General features: G+C 39.9%; 2 protein-coding genes across 3 annotated transcripts in view; both read right to left on the bottom strand.

Annotated features, from left to right (window-relative positions):
- The window catches only part of scn4ab (sodium channel, voltage-gated, type IV, alpha, b), a 54,296-nt gene extending 39,241 nt beyond the window's left edge, over positions 1 to 15,055 (bottom strand). For both annotated transcript variants that reach the window (XM_063016080.1, XM_063016088.1), the window contains exons 1-6: positions 14,955 to 15,055; positions 12,359 to 12,683; positions 9,700 to 9,818; positions 8,660 to 8,749; positions 8,408 to 8,536; positions 564 to 655 (exon numbers count right to left, since the gene is read on the bottom strand). In XM_063016080.1, the coding sequence (XP_062872150.1) occupies positions 564 to 655; positions 8,408 to 8,536; positions 8,660 to 8,749; positions 9,700 to 9,818; positions 12,359 to 12,683; positions 14,955 to 15,055 (856 nt within the window). The remainder of the gene's footprint in view (positions 1 to 563; positions 656 to 8,407; positions 8,537 to 8,659; positions 8,750 to 9,699; positions 9,819 to 12,358; positions 12,684 to 14,954) is intronic.
- Positions 601 to 2,956, bottom strand: LOC134333930 (AN1-type zinc finger protein 2A-like). The gene has a single exon (XM_063016100.1). The coding sequence runs from the start codon at positions 2,083 to 2,085 to the stop codon at positions 1,243 to 1,245; it is 843 nt and encodes a 280-aa protein (XP_062872170.1). The 5' UTR covers positions 2,086 to 2,956; the 3' UTR covers positions 601 to 1,242.
- Positions 15,056 to 18,456: the final 3,401 nt, after the last annotated feature.

Raw genomic sequence — 18,456 nt, 5'->3', positions numbered from 1 at the left:
ATAAAATGTGGGTCAGTAAAACATTCAGAATGTTTGCTTTGTACCTTTGTCAGTTAAATAAAGTTTTAAGGAAATTAACAAATCAGAGATTCTGTCAATATACTGTATATTCAACCATATAGTATATAGCAAGGGTGCCCAATATGTTGATCACAATGAAATTTTAACCCTTCAATCTCTCTGGGCTGAATTTTGGAACTGCTGGCTGAGGAAAAGTATCCAAACGTAAGAAAATGTGCCACATATTTCCCACATTAAAATAATAAAGTCTAAATATCAGTCCACCAGAACACTTGGAAACCTGCTTGAGAATTGGTATCAGCAGATATTTTCCATCAGTGTGATTTTTCAATCGCTTACTCTGTAGTGCTGAATGACTGAAAAATGATGATGCCAAACTTTAAAAAGTAGATTGCGACGACTTGTCAACTGAAAATAGTAGATCCCAAGTCACAAAAGTATGGGCACCCCTGGTATATAGTCTAATTTATGTATTGTAGATTCATTTTTAAATTAATGGTAGACATGAAAAGTGGTTAAAAAAGGTTAGTGGTTTTACCCACCAGGAATCACAGTAATTGTTTTGAGCGCTCGAAGTACACGGAAAGTTCTCAGAGCTGAAACATTTCCCAGGTCCACAAACTCTGTAAGGTATCTGCAGACACAGATTAACAGTATCACATGTTAAAAGCCACATGTTCTATGGACGTTCTTATCATGTGCAACTTTTCTGTTTTAGATGTGCTTCTTTTTATGAGGAAAGTTTTGCATGCAGTGCAGTTTACATTTACATTTACATTTTCAGCATTTAGCAGACGCTTTTATCCAAAGCGACTTACTCAACGAGCAGAACACGATGAGCAATTGAGGGTTAAGGGCCTTGCTCAGGGACCCAACAGTGGCAACTTGGTGGTGGCGGGGCTTGAACCGGCAACCTTCTGTTTACTAGTCCAGTACCTTAACCACTGAGCTATCACTGGCTCACGTTTTTTTTTTTTTTTTTTTTTTTTTTTTTTTTTACAATATGTTTAAAATAATTTATTTTCAGAAACATCTACACTGAATATGTATTAATCTGATTATAATATAAAATATTTACATACAGCTCTGTAGTTAAAATGAGTGCATCGTCAGTCTGTGGAGACCGTATGCTGAACTGAGGAATGGTCTGTTCAGATAACTGGTACCAGTGTTTTTCTGTATAGGTTGAGGCAGATTGCATTGGATCCTCTTGAGCTGACATTATGAAAGAAGGCAGTTGGACTGCTTGGAATCCCTTTCCTGTTGTCTCTGCTGCTGTCGTCGGTACTCCTCCTCACTAGCAGCAAGGGCCTGAGCCAGCGCCAGATCCTCCTGCTCCTGAGGACTGAGTGTAGACTGGGTGGTTCGGGGCGATTCAGCCAGTGACATCTCTAATGCTCGTTGGAGAGCCTGCTCCTCTGTCAATCCAGCCTGAAAGGATGCTGATGAAGGTATTGGATTTTGTGTTGGAGGATGAACCGCTGAAGAGGCCGACGTCCTTTGTGCACTGCTATTCCGTGTGCGTATGTTCCCATTTGCCACAGTCGAAGCATTTCTGGAGCTTCCTGTGATGGATGAGCCTGTTGCGCTACTGCTGGAAGCACACTGAGCTCGTATTAAAGCAGCATGTCCTGATTTAGAGACTGACTTGCCATCAGTCTTACAATCATGGTCCAGTGGATGTCTGTGCTTAAGACAGTAGTTCAGGTGACACTGGTCACAGGTCACACGAATCATTTCCTTCTGCTTGCAGCCTCCTTTGGAGCATTTATTTGTAAAAATCTTTCTTTTTCTTTGTGCAGGATCAGACTTGCAGTCACGGTCTATATGCTCCCCAACCTTGATATCTGGCATTTCCCCTCTTTTGATGGGAATTGGGGTATTGCAAAGTGGGCACACTGGGACTTGGACATCCTTTTTATACGAGGAAGTACACTTGTGACTAGCGTAAGTTATGTGGTCTTTGCAGAAAATTCCTTCACACGCATCACATCTCATCGGCAGAAAATCCAACTGCGTGCAGGACTTTTCTGAACAGTGTTCACCCAGATCTGGAAACTCCATGGCACTATGGTGAAAAGCTGCTGTTTCACGATGTTGTTCTCAGAAGCAGGTGAGTAGTTTCTTGACCAGCAGAACGAACGTCAACACGGACTTCCTTCAAATAAACAGTTAACCTGTTCTTCTTTACTGTGTACACCTAATTAATGTTGTCATGGTGATTGTGGACGCTGGCGCATCTGGCTGCCGCTACCGTTATCGTATTTTATCATATTTTATTGTATTTTTATAGTATTTTTCTTTTCATTTTGATCTTTTTACACACTCCTGTTATTACTACTGCCCCTGTTGCTCTATTTCTTTTTCATCGGATAATCTCAGCGCCTGTTGGATACTAAAAGACTACGGTGTGTGTTGGATCATTTTAAATGATGCTGATGCTTGTACGTTTTCTTCACATCCTGAAATGGTCTGGATTACAATTTACAGCTATGTGGCTAACGGTGGGTGAGTTTTCCTGCGATCAGCACAATGTTGAACTATTCTGTTGACCAGCTGATGAAGTTCAACAATTACACTACTCCATCGTGTATTCTAGTCATCAAACAGCTTGGACTCCTTCGCCGGCCTCGTTATATTCACAAGGGCTCCTGTCCCAGTGAAAGCTTTTCCCACCAGAAAGCTTGTCCCAGTGAGACTAAGGAACTGCTCGGATGGTAAAGTGGGGTTTTCTCAGCATGCGCCATATACTCCCAATGACCAGAACTCCCGAGCAGTATCTCTGTGTAGTCTCGAACCGCGTCTCACCTGGTTGGTACCTGTGGTTCCTGATCAGCCCGCTACACACCTTCAGCCACGGCAGAGACTCCGAGTCAGAAACAGAGGAGTTAATACTGTCAATCTCAGAGCACTGGGACACACACCGTTACTGCAGTCTCATTCTGTGTCAGTCCATATCGCACTGATAAATGCGTGCTCTGTCCATAATAAGACGTTTATTTTAAATGACTTTTTCACTTCTCACGGTTTGGACCTGTTGTTTTTAACTGAGACATGGGCTACAGGTGGTGAATGCAAAACTCCGCCCCCTTCTTGGAACTATGCCCAAAAGTCTCTTCAGTTTACCTCGGAATACGGGTAGAGGCGGAGGAGTTGCGGTGGTGTTTAAACAGCGTCTGAGATGCCAAATGCTGAATATTGGGACTTTTAAAAGTTTTGAAGCATTGGTTTTTAAATCTCACTCTGTTCTTCCATTACTCTGTGCAGTAGTATACAGACCTCCAAAACCAAACAGCGACTTCATCACTGAGCTTGCTGAATTCCTTGCTATGATTGTACCTATGTCTGACAGCATTCTGCTTCTTGGCAGCCCCGGTTCTGGACTGCTTTGCTTGGGGGGGCAATGCCCCCCTCAGCCCCCCCTAGCCCTGGTTCTGGACTGCTTTGCTTGGGGGGGCAAAGACACAATTTGGGGGGGCAATGCCCCCCTCAGCCCCCCCCCCTAGCGCCGGCCCTGCTTCTTGGTGATTTTAATATTCATGTCTGCTGCCCTGATAAATATCAGGTGAATGATTTTAATCAACTACTGGACTCTTTTAGTTTTATTCAACATATTCATAAGCCCACCCATGTGCAAGGTCACACACTTGATTTGGTGTTTTCATCTGGTTTTGATATTGACAAACTAGATATCGAGGAGGCTAGTTTCTCTGATCATATGCCAGTAGTCTTTAGCTTAACTTTAACTGCACATTTCCCTGCTCCTGTTTTAGGGCACTGGTCAAGGATTACCACTTTGTCTACATCTAACGATTTTTCCAGAGCCTTTTCTGACATGTTAAAATTGCCCAACTATGGTCAGACTCATGCTAATGTGGATGAGTTAGTTACTTCTTTTAATTATAACTGTTCAACTGTTCTGGATTCTCTTGCCCCTATGAAATTTAAACACTTAAAACCAAAAGTTCAGCCCTGGTTAAATGCAGCCACACAGGAAATTAGACAGGCTTGTAGAAGAGCGGAACGGAAATGGAGAAAGGACAGATTGCAAGTAAGGTTGGATATTTTTAAAGGTTGCCTTGAAGACTATCATCTAGCTGTTAAGTCCGCTAGAGAGGCATACTTTTCAGGCATAATTGCCAAAAATTACAACAGACCTAAAGTACTGTTCAGTACAATAAATTATTTACTTAAATCATCACCCGAAGTTGGAAATGTTCCTTCTCCTAGAGTATGTGAAGAGTTTTTAAACTTTTTTGTGGAAAAAACTAAAACAATTAGGTCTGGCATTACTTACTTGGGTATAGATTCTCCACTTCCACCGCCGCGCCCGGGTGTCTTTAATAAGTTTAAGGCTCTTTCAATCTCCGAATTAACAGATTTGGTGCTGAAAAGAAAGCCAACAACCTCCCCACTTGATGTGATGCCCCCACAGATAGTTAGGGAGACATTTGATATATTAGGACCTTTTGTCCTGGATATCATTAATACTTCCCTAGCCACTGGTACTGTTCCATCATGCTTTAAACATGCTGTAGTTACACCTCTGCTCAAAAAGCATAATCTTGATGCTACAGTGGTTAGTAACTATAGGCCGATTTCTAAATTATCATTCTTGGCTAAATTGCTGGAAAAGGTTGTATATTCTCAGCTTTTACCATTTTTGACTAAAGATGGTATTTTTGAGATTTTTTAATCTGGCTTTAAGTCTATGCACAGCACTGAATCTGCTCTTCTGAAGGTGACAAATGACTTGCTACTTACTGTTGATGAGGGAAATTGTGCCATCCTCATTTTATTGGACCTTAGTTCTGCTTTTGATACTGTTGACCATGACATACTTGTTGGTCGCCTGGAAAAGTGGGTGGGGTTACAGGGAGAGGCCCTGAATTGGTTCATATCTTATTTTAAGAATAGAACCTTTTCAGTGAATATTATCAGCTATTTCTCTTCTTCTGCTGATGTCTCTTGTGGTGTTCCACAAGCGTCCATACTAGAACCCCTCCTTTTTTCTCTCTATATGCTGCCATTAGGTCTAATTTTTAGGAAGCACAATGTCAGCTTTCACCTGTATGCTGATGACATACAGCTTTATCTTCCCATTAGACCGAATGACAATGGCTCGTTCATGTCTCTTAGCAGTTGTCTTGAAGACATGAAGAGGTGGATGGCTGACAATTTCCTTCAGCTGAATGAAAGCAAGTCAGAGGTTATCATTTTTGGGGGTCCTCATCACATCAATAGTGTCTCCAATAACCTTGGTCACTTGTCTACATGTGTCAAAACATCTGTGAGAAATCTTGGTGTTATCTTTGACTCTGACCTCAGATTTGATAAACAAATCAACTCTGTAATAAGGAATGGCTTCTTCCAGCTCAGAAATATTGCAAAGATTAAGCCTTTTCTCTGCTATTCTGACCTGGAAAAAGTTATTCATGCATTCATTTCTGCAAGAATTGACTACTGTAATTCTCTGTATTCTATTGGGATTAATCAGTCTCTGTTGCAGCGCTTACAGGTAGTCCAGAATGCAGCAGCAAGGTTACTGACTAATACCAAGAAAATAAACCATATTACACCCGTCCTTGCCTCACTACATTGGCTGCCTGTTCAGCACAGGATTCAGTTTAAAGTGCTTTTATTTGTTTTTAAAGCGCTTAATAGTCAAGCCCCGGCTTATCTCAGTGGTATGCTTTCTTCTGCAACCACACAGCGATCTTTAAGATCAGCCACTCAGAACTTGTTGACTGTTCCTAGGGCTCGTTTGAAGCTAAAAGGTGATCGTGCATTTGCAGTTTATGCTCCGAGGCTATGGAACACTCTACCTACTAATATTCGACAAGCACCTTCAGCCGCTGTTTTAAATCACTCCTAAAAACATACCTTTATAAGCTGGCATTTGAACAGTGAGGAGCCGTGGTAATTATAATTGTTTAGTCTATTTTTATCTGTTTTTATTTTCTCTCTTACTCTGTATTTTTATTTGGTTCTTACTTTTTTAACATAATGTTGTGTTATGTATGCTTGTTCGAGCACTTTGGTCAATGTAAGTTGTTTTAAGAGTGCTTTATAAATAAAATTTACTTACTTACTTACTTTACTTACCTGTCCAGACACAATAATGTGGATCCTTTACCTTAGGGTTTTTAAAGCTTTGCTAGGTATTTACAATGACGGTGTAGGTTTTTTTCTATTTTTGTGTTCTTTAATAATTTTGTTCCTAAGAACTTAAGAAAGTTCATTCACCTTAACCATACTTACTACATGTTATTTTACCCATTGGCAACAAATCATAAAACCAGCTGCAAATCTGTATGCAATTTTGTATTTATTTTTTTTCTTGCATTATCTAACTGCTTACTGCTAACTTAGGTTTTAGTTATACACAGATTTACATAAAAGCATTAATGAAAACATTCACTTCAATGTGTTTATGCAGAATTAATATGGTAAAAAGCAATGTGTAGTTTGTCAACAGTCCAAAAGCACAATTTAATCCACCCTAGTAATCGTTCCTACAAGGAAGTCTGTAGAGAAATGAGATGCACAGCTAAAAATAAAGCTGGTAAATGAGCCTCCTTTACAAGTGTACTTTCATCCAAGTATGTCTAGACTGTGTCATAAAGCAAGAGGGAAATAAATAAAGAGACATTAAAATAAGCTGAGTGAAAAATAATAATTTAAGGCATTATTTTGTATAGTTCCTGGCAATACTTCTTTAAATTTTTTATTTATGGCATTCAGCTGCCGCTAAAGGTTTCTAACAGTTGTGACCATATACATTGAGGGTTTAGGGCCTTGCTCAGGGATCCAACAGTGACAAGCTGGCAGTGTAGAGCTTGTACCTACAACACTAGTTCAGTACTTTAACTGTGAGTTACCAATGCCCGGACTTCCCAGATGCCTTAAACCTGGTTTGGTTTCATTTTGGTTTCAATGAAGTACTTTTTTAAATAGTGTTATTGTGATGCCATTTCTTGTTATTGTTATACGTGTTATTTAACAAGATCTAGTGTATATTTAAAATAAACTTACATTTACATATCTGATTTACACCGATCAGCCATAACATTAAAACCACCTCCTTGTTTCTACACTCACTGTCTATTTTATCAGCTCCACCTACCATATAGAAGCACTTTGTAGTTCTACAATTACTGACTGTAGTCCATCTGTTTCTCTACATATCTTTTTAGCCTGCTTTCACCCTGTTCTTCAATGGTCAGGACCCTCACAGGACCACCACAGAGCAGGTATTATTTAGGTGGTGGATCATTCTCAGCACTGCAGTGACACTGACATGGTGGTGGTGTGTTAGTGTGTGTTGTGCTGGTATGAGTGGCTCAGACACAGCAGCACTGCTGGAGTTTTTAAATACTGTGTCCACTCACTGTCCACTCTATTAGACACTCCTACCTAGTTGGTCCACCTTGTAGATGTAAAGTCAGAGACGATCGCTCATCTATTGCTGCTGTTTGAGTTGATCACCTTCTAGACCTTCATCAGTGGTCACAGGACATGGATATGTTTGGATGGTGGACTATTCTCAGTCCAGCAGGGACAGTGAGGTGTTTAAAAACTCTATCAGCATTGCTGTGTCTTGTCCACTCATACCAGCACAACACACATTAACACACCACCACCATGTCAGTGTCACTGCTGTACTGAGAATGACCCACCACCCAAATAATACCCAGTCTGTAAGGGTCCTGACTATTTAAGAACAGCATGGAAGGGGGCTAAAAAAGCATGCAGAGAAACAGATGGACTACAGTCAGTAATTGTAGAACTACAAAGTGCTTCTATATGGTAAGTGGAGCTGATAAAATGGACATTGAGTGTGGAAACAAGGAGGTGGTTTTAATGTTATGGCTGATTGTGTACATTGATTAGTTTTTAAGCTACACATACCATGCAGTTGAACTTTGTAGGTATACAATTAAAATTTTTGACTCTAGCCAATTGTAGCTATTTCATCTCCTCTCCTGTAGCCTTTTTATCAATAGAAAGAGACCATCATAGGACCCCCACTGACCAGAATGTCAGTGACGAAGGAGAATTGTTCTCCAAGCAAAAATATAAAGCCGGCAGTGTCCTGTGATCAGTATCCACTGAAAGTAACTCTACAAGTGCTAACAGGGTATGTATTACTAAAAAGAGGCCGATAAACTTCACTAATTAACAATCACAACAACACCGCTGCACCTGATACATTCATAGCAGAACAACACACACTACCATGTCATTACCATGTTAGTGTCATTTCAGTGCTGAGGATTTTTCTCCATCTGGCCATTTGATTGATTAATGTGGTACAGAGGGTGACAGTCAGATTCGTTTTTTTTAGCAGGGTGCTCACACACTCTGTAAACATAGACATACTTACGCCATGCTGATCACCATGAAATCCAGCCAGTTCCATGGATCTCGAAGGAATGTAAAGTCTCCTATGCAAAACCCTCTGGACAAAACCTTTACGGTTGCCTCGAAGGTATAGATCCCTGTAAAAACATACCTGAGGCACAAGAGTGTGGAATAAGCATAGAATTCATAAAATTCATATTTAATTCATAAAATTAGAAAGGTGTGTTATTGAACTGGGTTGTGATGGAATGTGATTGCTTTTGCTGTTACTCACTCTACAGTTTTGCTCCATTGTGGCGGGTCGCTCATGGTCATGAACACACAGTTGGACAGGATTGTTAACATGATAAACATGCTAAACAATTTACTGAATAGTTAAAGAAAAATTTACAATTTACAGTCACATATAATTTGGCAAAACTTTAATTCTGCATGAACATGATCCAGCTAGTGTTTTCTATGGCATGAGGCAGTGCCACTTACTACTTTTTGTTGTACTCAAAGTCCAATGTGATTGGCAATGCACATACAGTACATGGTGGGGAAAACACTAACAAACAATAAAACTCTTATAGAACAATAGAACAATATTCCTAACAAATATTTGTATGTATATATATATATATATACTGTATATATACTGTATATACTGTGTATATATATATATATATATATATCAGTGGCGATTTCTCTAAGACTGCAAGGGAAGAGCTCAGCTTCCCCTAAAATGTCCAAAATTAAATTGTCAAATATGTACAGTTGTGTTAACATTTCATTGACTACAAATGCGTTAGAACACGTATATCTCGAAGACGAGTTCGTTCAGAATCAGCTAATTATCACAAATCGACTCGATTTTCTTAACTTAACTCATACATTCCCGTAGCGTCAATGCATTTGCCCGCAGAAGCTGAGCGTCTCTTCACCTCTATGGGACTGCGTTGAGGTTTTTTTTGTAATGCTCCGAAACTCGCCGGTCATTGGATAAATGCCTCGATTTTGTCCCGCCCCCGGACACTGAGCGTCTCTGGGGGTGAATGGGGCTGTGGGCGGGTCTGGACGCTGAGCTTCTGCAAGATGATTGGAGAATCAGTGGAAAGGCTGAATCCCATTTTGATTGACAGCTCGTTTGAGCGCTACACTGTCACTTCTCAAACTCAAACTCAAAAGAAGCTTTATTGGCATGACAAATAGGGACATTCGTATTGCCAAAGCAATACACTTGCTATATACTGTATGTACATATATAGTAATATATATAGTACTATAATGAATAAATGAAACAGTAAGGCTTTGTGTGTATTAAAAGGATATGAGTGTATGAGTATCCGGATTGCTATTCTGCGGACGGGATGAAACGGAGAAAGAATATAACACGCTGGCTCAGCACAGAACCTGTTGATTACATTCCCTTTGCTGATCACGATGAAAGTCTGTAAAACATAGTAAACAAGGTAAAGCTAAAGTGCAGCTAGTGATGAAATAACCTACTGTATGTGGAAATTGTAAAATTACCGAGGAACAATTTCCTGTCATTCCATAGTATCAGAACACACTAAGTTTTTATTATTATTTTTCACCATTTTGGCCATGGCCCAAACCACATACACCTAAAAAAGTAATAGGTCAACAGATCAATGTTAATGCTAACTCCTTCAAATCTTTGCCTAATAAAAGTGGACAGAAAAGATTCCCAGTGTTTTACTGAACAACATAATCAATTATTTGTAAATATGAACAATTAGAGCGTGATGGCTTCAACACACTCAAGTTGGGGCAATTTTTGAATGATTATTTTTGAATGACTTGCTAATTATTTAACACTATTTTTTTGCTGTCTTACAAGTAGAATTTTTGCCCGTTCTTGCTCAAGACAAGCATTGAGCTGCTTTACAGTCTTCATGATGCATCATACATTGTCGAATAGACTGCGGACAGACTAGTCGAGCATACACACTGTCTATCCTGCTGTAACACATGCAGAATGAGGTCTGGTGTTGTCTTGCTAAAATAACAATGAACTTCAAGGAAAAAGACATCACACAAATGACATCATATGACTTTTTAAATTCTTAATATATGCCTTTGTTACTTTCACACACAGGCAAGTCTGTAAGCGTGTGTCACACAATATTATACAGTAAAATTTTATGTATGTTGGATAATAAAAGAGCTCAATCTTGCATCGTAATATAATCTTTTTGAACTGATTCCTGAGTTCTGAACCAGGTTTGGCACAATGTGAGCTATAACAGAATCACGAATATAAACACACTCCAAAAAGATAGAGCACAGGCAAAATAAGAATGAAAAGTTACAGCATTTTAAAACATTCCACAATAAGCAGATAAAATGGTAACAGGTAAGGGAGTCATGATGAGGTGTTAAAGGAAGATCCATCAAAGGATCAGTCTATACAAGCAGTGACGGGTCGTATTTCCAATCAGTCCAAAAATAACATTCCTCTATGCAAGACTGCATATAATGTAATCTTTCACCATCTACTGTCCATAATATTGTGAAAGATTCAGGGGAAACTGGAGTGATCTCAGTTCATGTAGGGTAAAGCTGGAAACCACTGTTGAATGCGAGTGACCGTTGCTTCTCTCAGATGACATTGCATGAGAATCCAAAACGCTACTGTGATAAATTTGGCACATGGGCTCAGAAGTACTTCAGAAAACCATTGACACTTAACACATTCTGTCACTGCAACAAGAAATGCAACCTGAGTCTGAGGTCATCTTGGATGGAAACATCCAGCTTCTTTTTGACACTAATGCAAGTTGAGTTCTCTGTGCCAAAGATGAAAAGGACTGTTCAGACTGTTATCAGAGAAAGGTACAAAAGCCATCATCTGTCGTGGTAGGAGGGTGCAGCAATGTGTTTGGCATGACTGGGTAAAGGAACCTTTGATGCGGAGGCATATATTGGAATTTTATGGAGACACATGCTGCCATCAAGGTAATGCCTTTTCCTGGGAAGTTCATGATAATTTCAACAAGCCAATACCAGTTCTCATTCTGTACGCACTACAACAGTGTGACTTTATAAACACAGAATGCATGTGCTTGACTGGCTAGCCTGCAGTCCAGATCTGTTTTCTATTGAAATTGGATAGTGCATCATGAACAGGAGAATCAGACAATGGCAACCCTGAATTGTTGAGTAGCTTAGGTCTGGTGTTAATTAAAAATAGACAAAAAATCCACTTGCAAAACTGCAACAATCAGTGTCCTGTGTTCCCAAACTAATACAAGTCTCATTTATAGGAAAGCTGATGGAACACAATGAATTTGATAAGTGGAAATGTTGGAAATCTTTTATTTCTGACTTTATCATTTAAATACGTAAAGTAATTAGCAAACCACTGATTATTCTTTTTATTGTGCTTTACAAAACATCCTAACTTTTCTGGAAATGGGGTTTGTATTTGTATAGCTGTGATCCTATGGCCCTTTCCATGGATAGAGAGTATACTAACATTTCCTTAAAACTTATGTTTGTTTACCAAAAACTGTTACATGTACTGGGCGGCACGGTGGCTCAGTGGGTAGCACTGTCACCTCACAGCAAGAAGGTCCTGCGTTCGATCCCCAGGTGGGGCGGTCCGGGTCCTTTCTGTGCGGAGTTTGCATGTTCTTCCCGTGTCTGCGTGGGTTTCCTCCGGGAGCTTCGGTTTCCTCCCACAGTCCAAAAACATGCAGTCAGGTTAATTGGAGACACTGAATTGCCCTATAGGTGAATGGGTGTGTGTATGTGTGTGTGTGTATGTGTGTCTGCCCTGCGATGGACTGGTGCCCCAACCAGGGTGTTACTGTGTGCCTTGCGCCCATTGAAAAGCTAGAATAGGCTCCAGCACCTCCTCCCCTGCGACCCTAATTAGAAAAGTGGTTAAGAAAGTGAGTGAGTGAGTGTTACATGTTCTGAAAAGATGAACAAGTTAATCCATATAAAGCAACACAGGACTGACCTTCTTTGCTTTGTAGTAAGGATCGAGCTCCTCCAAAGGGATATTGAAAAGCTCAGATGGAGGGTCTCCATAGATGAAAGGCAGGGCTTTCCCAACTTCCAGGTATTTGGAGGGTTTGGGCAGTTCATCCTCAGGAATCTCAATGTTCTGGGCTTTTCTGTGCTCCTGCTCGGCAGCTTCCTCTGCCGCACACCGCTCAAGCTCAGCCAGAGACTCCTGCGTAAAGCGGCGGAGCGCTGTGGTGCCTGTTTTGTGAAGCAAGCGTGCCATCTTCACATTCTGCTGGACCAGAGACGAAACCAGCTCTGGGTCTCTCAGCGATGCGCTGTCGGCAGCAAAAGACAGTAAGGATAATAGAAAGAGAAAAAGTAGAGACATAAACAACAGATAGAAAGAAAAAAAGGGGCATTTGCTAACTGAACACATTTTATTATCCATGTAGGTGTACATGTACATAAATATAAATATACAAAGAGACCAGACACACTGCTTACAAATAAAGATTTAAAGTCCCATGTTTGGTCTTTGTGGCTATATATCCATTGTGTATTATATATAGTTTTAGTAGACTAAACGTGTTTTAGCTGACTGGATACAGCCTTTATCCAACACCATACATTTTAAGATTTCATCTAATATGAGTATTAGTGATACACAGCTTTAGTGATCTCAAGTAAATTCTCATGGCCTGTTTTATTTTGAGGATGGAGTAGGTTTCTACTCTACACTCTTGCCTTTTTAGATCTCCCAAAACATACCTGTAGGTAGACTGGCCATTGTGTGATGCTTACATTGTTTTCAGAAAAGGCTTGATGTCTTCTATAACCATGACCAGAATAAAGCAATTACTGAGAGTAGATTACTAATATTTAATCTTTAATTTCTAATGCAATGAGCACAGAATGTAGGATAAATGAATGGAGAGTAGTAGAGAAACATGTTTACCCTGTTTCCCAGCTGCCACCTTGCAAACTGCAGGATTACAAACATTGCCCTGTATATCCCTTCCCTAAGCAAGGTCATTTCTGTTATTAAACCTTTATAAAGTAATGCTGTTTGTCTTATTTAACCCACTGCTAATGTAATTGGAGAGTTCTTCCTAAACTGACATTGAGCTTCATCTTCTGTTCAAATTCTTTTTTACCAGCAACCACATGAAGACCTTTCTGCTTGTGGCAGGGCAAGGCAAGTTTATTCGTATAGCACCTTTCATACATAATGGCAATTCGTAGTGCGTTAGGATTGCATAAAGAACCATTGAAAGCATTGAAACATTCCTGAGATCTAGAACTTCAGAAAGGCTTTTTACAAATATAGTTATATATTTTATGGTTAGCTGAACAATCAATGCAGTGTGTAATAGAACTGAGATTCTATTTTTTAATTTATTTTTTCTGGACTGAATGTAGTTGATATGAACATTTTATGAGTCACTGATTCAATCTGCCCATTGGGACTCGATCAAGAGAGCAGCTTGAAGCTTAAGTAAAATTCATTATTAAAAATCAAACAAAAACAGTCAGTTAAAAAGTGTTTAAATAAGCATTGAAATTCAAGTAGAAAATGAAGTATTCATTTGTGCTGTAAAAACCCACAGTACAAACACAAATGCACCCAAACTGCATAGAGAGCTACCTTGTTCATATTTGCCTGCCATTTATTTGTGTTTTTCGCTTGTTTAAAAGCCTGGGGCAGCTACAAAGTGTGGGTAAGATATAAATCAAAAACTTGCTTGCTGACAAACTGTCACTTCTCCTTTTAAATGGGTTGCGGCAAGGATTGTTGCTATCAAACACATTAACTGGTATAACCACTTTGTATCTGAAATAAATTTCAAGAGATATTTTTTAATGACAGTGTAATCCTTCAATAAATACTGCTAAATTTAATCAAAAGTAATTCTCTAAATGTTGAAATCTACTTGTATGTATATATATTTTTATATATTTTATTCCTAGGTAGAGCACACTGAATCTCGTTGTACTTGTACAATGACAGTAAATGTATTTGTATTCATTAGAAACAGTTTATGCTGTATTTTTAAAATTCTAGAAATAAAACCGGCACCTTGCGACAGCGGGTAAAATAGGTGCTGCATAGCATTAGGGTTCTGAAAACAGAGTTTTGATGTTATCATGCATTTAGCCTGGCTAATTCTCTTTTCTTTTACCTTCTAAAACACGAAGGTGGACTGGCTACTCTAAATTGTTTCTAGGTTTTTGCAAGTAGGTGAACGTGTAAATGTTTCCTCTGATAGAGGTCACAGGTCCTAGGTATATATCTGCCTAATGCTTGTGTTTCCCACCCCAACTGTTATCAGGATAAACCAGTTATAACGCAGTTAGTAAACATACAGTATATGTGTGCCAACAAAGAAAATCCATATGGAATTGACACCAATGCTTAACAGTATAAAACAAAAAACATTCAAACACAATTACAACACAGAGGCTGAGATAATAATGCATAAATGCAGCAATACTGTACCATACTTCAAACAATCTGTCATTAATGCAGAACGATTGTATCCTGTATATATTTTATTCAGTACAAATAACAATGATTTTACCAGCAGCTAAAAGCATTTTTTACTTACACCTGGTGAGGCCATAGTTTCAGGTCTTTGGCTTTCTTTACACGTGCAGTCTGATTGCTGCGCCACAACTCCAGCATGGACATTTTTTTCTTCTTGCTCATAATGGCTGTCCGATTATGGTGCGATTTTTAACACAAATGTGGTAAGATAGAGTATAGCAGTCACTAAATGTACAGCAGTCACTAAATGCCTGCTGTGGTGAACACACACTTATATTCTGTCAGTTCCGTTGGACTTAGGTCAAAAATCCAGCCCATTACAGTTCTTCGAAAACAAGTTTCTTGAAAACAATACGCCTATTGATTGTGTTGAAAAAAGACCATTAGTGTACTACAGGGGGTGAATGCATTTAAAATTTTCTCTGATTCTGATTATTTAAGATGAAGTAGAACAGGCTGATCTGGGTACGACTTGTTCAAGCACAGCATGTTCCTATTCAATATGCTTTTCAGTTATCCTTTAGAAACCCTGTTTAAGATGCAACAGCTAAAATAATATATAAAAAGTGTACATACACTTGTACTGTATTTACGTGGTGGTAGGTAGCAAATCTTATGGCAGTCATGACAGTTTTATAATGTCTGCAATAATGTCTTTTCCTGTTACTGAATGATTGATATTTATACTTTTGCATAAAGAATTGTCCCATTATTCACTGGGGGCTTTTCTGAAGATATCTAACTGCCACTCAGGTGGTGCAGCGGTAAAACATGCTAGCACACCAGAGCTGACATTTCAAAGTCGTCAGTTCGAAACTCAGTTCTGCCATCTGGCAGCCTGGGCGGCTACACTGAAAATGATTGGCTGTTGTTCATACAGGGTGGGAGCTGGAGCTGGGACCTCATAACTGATGCAATTACGACCTCCGCTGGCTGGTTGATGGCAAGGAATAATGCATTGATCAGGGTGTGTCTCTCCATACACAAAGCTGTTCCGCATGTGAACTCGCCTCAAGAAGGTGAAAAGATGCAGTTGGCTACTGCACACGTGTCAGAGGGGGCGTGTGTCAGTCTCGCACTCCTCAATCAGGAGTGGAGATTGGCATCGGAAGAGAGAAAGAGTAATGCAACCGGGTAATTGGATATGACTAGATTGGGAGGAAAATTGGGGAAAAAAAATAAAAAAATAAAAAAATAAATAAATAAATAAAGCAAATATGTGTACCAAGATAGTAAGGCACAGAGACTACCAATCAAAGAAACTGGCACTGTCAGTCATCTGTGCTTTCATGCTCCCTGATGGCTCATAAAGGCATGGCAGGTTGACATGACGCTGTAATTTGTGCTGGTCAATATTACTGAATCCCCTCCCAAAGGAACAGCTGCAGAAGTTCGTCATTCTTTTTCTGCAATTCTAAGGAACTTTCATTCGGAAGCTGATTCCGAGGTGGGGTGGAGAGAAAAATTTTGTTAATATGCGTCCACAGAAGTATGTGCTACTGTATCTCCAGGGTAAGTGACAAGTGCCCATAGATGAGGCATTTATGCACTTTAAGATAAAACAAAAAAGAAAACAAGCTAGAAAAAAACAGAACGAGGGAGCTGCTGATATGGGGAGATAACCAGCCCTCAAAATAGCAGCCTACCCTGATAATCTTCACTGGCTTAATTTACTGGCTTCTGTAACAGCGTGGTCAGTGCCTTATCACAAAGGCACCTGGAGAAATTGTGGCTAAAGAGCCACAAAAAAGAAAAAAAGTGGCCAAAGGAAAATAACTATCCTAATAACAAGGTGTCCGAAGTAGGGGGAAGATTGAAATGATCAGCAAATACTTTGGTCAGAATAGAGGTCCAAACACTTTAGACAATCACCAAGAAAGACCCACAGGGACATAAGCCTAATGCTAGGAAACACAGCTAGTCATGCAATTGCCCTTGAGGAGTAAAATCAATAAAGCCCCCAGCAAACACAGGACCACAAAGAAAAGTAGAGAGGGAAAATCAGAAAGAGAACTCAAGAACTCAAGAGAAAGGTCACTGGTTCAAGCCCCACCACTGCCAGGTTGCCACTGTTGGGCCCTTGAGCAAGGCCCTTAACCCTCAATTGCTTAGACAATATACTGTCACAGTACTGTAAGCCACTTTGGATAAAAGCGCCTGCTAAGTGCCAAAAATGTAAATGTAACTGTAAGAGAACTGGGTTTACACCTACGTATATCAGCTACTCAATCCACCAATGAGTAACAACTCAAGCTCTTAACCCAACCTACATCCCAGATGTGCATGATACTGTAATCTGTGCCCCCCCCCCCCCCCCCCTTCCCCCCGGTCTATATGGAAGGTGGGATCAGTATACCTTAGAAAGCATCAAAACAAATCTACATTTGACCTAGTTTTGTGAGTCTGCTTTATTTAATCATGCATCTTTGGCAAATGCTTTATTCTGGTCAAGAGTAGGATGGGTCCGGAGCATATCCCAGAAACAAAAAGTACAAGACATGAATAAAGCCTAAAGAAGGTGTCAGTTTATTATATGGTTTTACAAATAATTCAGAGTACTTGCAAAAAAGAATGCTACACACTAAACAGCAACCAAATGTAAGGACTGAGCCAAGGTCCCAAGGACCCAGAAGATGTGCCACACTCACACACACCCTCAGTAGCGTTAGGACTCATTGTGATTTCAAGCAGGAGAAGCAGCTATCCTGAAAACTGGAGGGGGCACAGCTTCTCAGAGTTCACAATGGGTGACCCATAACTGCATTCTATAAGCCACAGATTTAGCATACCACTTGAATGTTATTTGCTGATTTGTAATATTCAATAATGATGCCACGGTGGCACAGAAACATTGGTTCTACAAACCTGGATTTGATCCTTACCTCTGCTCACTGTGTCTGCATGAGAATTTTCTAGACATACACTGGTTTATTCCTACTAAGTCTTACATTGGTGTAAATATTACATTTTACCCTTTTAATATGACGGATCTTCAAAAAGTTTTCGCACTTTCATATTTTGGTTGGAAACGGTGAGGGTGGGAGGAGTAGTAATTGGTTGTGTCTGAGAGACTGAGATAGTGGCATCTGATTTCCACCTTTTTGGATGCTCAAAGAAGCTTTAAGACAGATGTGTCAAACTCAAGGCCCGTGGGCCAAATCTGGCCCGCCACGTCATTTTATGTGGCCTGCAAGAGCTTAAAAGACGTATGATTGTTGTGATGGTTTGAGTACTTACAGAGACGCACTTTTAATCAATAATTTAATAGGACACCCGCGCCTTGAAGCGACAACCGTTTACATCATAGTCATGGCAACTAACTTTGACCTTACCGTAATTCCGTAATTAAATACAGTTGTTACCATTACTACAGCACTTAAGGTCCTGGGTTCGATCCCCAGGTGGGGCGGTCCAGGTCCTTTCTGTGTGAAGTTTGCATGTTCTCCCCGTGTCTGCGTGGGTTTACTCCGGGTGCTCCGGTTTCCTCCCACAGTCCAAAGACGTGCAGTCATGTGAATTGGAGATACAAAATTGTCCATGACTGTGTTTGATATAAACTTGTG

Source organism: Trichomycterus rosablanca, chromosome 2 (assembly GCF_030014385.1).
Source record: "Trichomycterus rosablanca isolate fTriRos1 chromosome 2, fTriRos1.hap1, whole genome shotgun sequence".
NCBI lineage: Eukaryota > Metazoa > Chordata > Actinopteri > Siluriformes > Trichomycteridae > Trichomycterus > Trichomycterus rosablanca.
Note: the sequence above shows the minus strand (reverse complement) of the source record. Positions and strands in the feature narration are given on the sequence as shown.

What these genes read in the sequence shown, in the direction of transcription:
- LOC134333930 (XM_063016100.1), bottom strand. Translation starts at nt 2,085, where the DNA reads ATGGAGTTTCCAGATCTGGGTGAACACTGTTCAGAAAAGTCCTGCACG.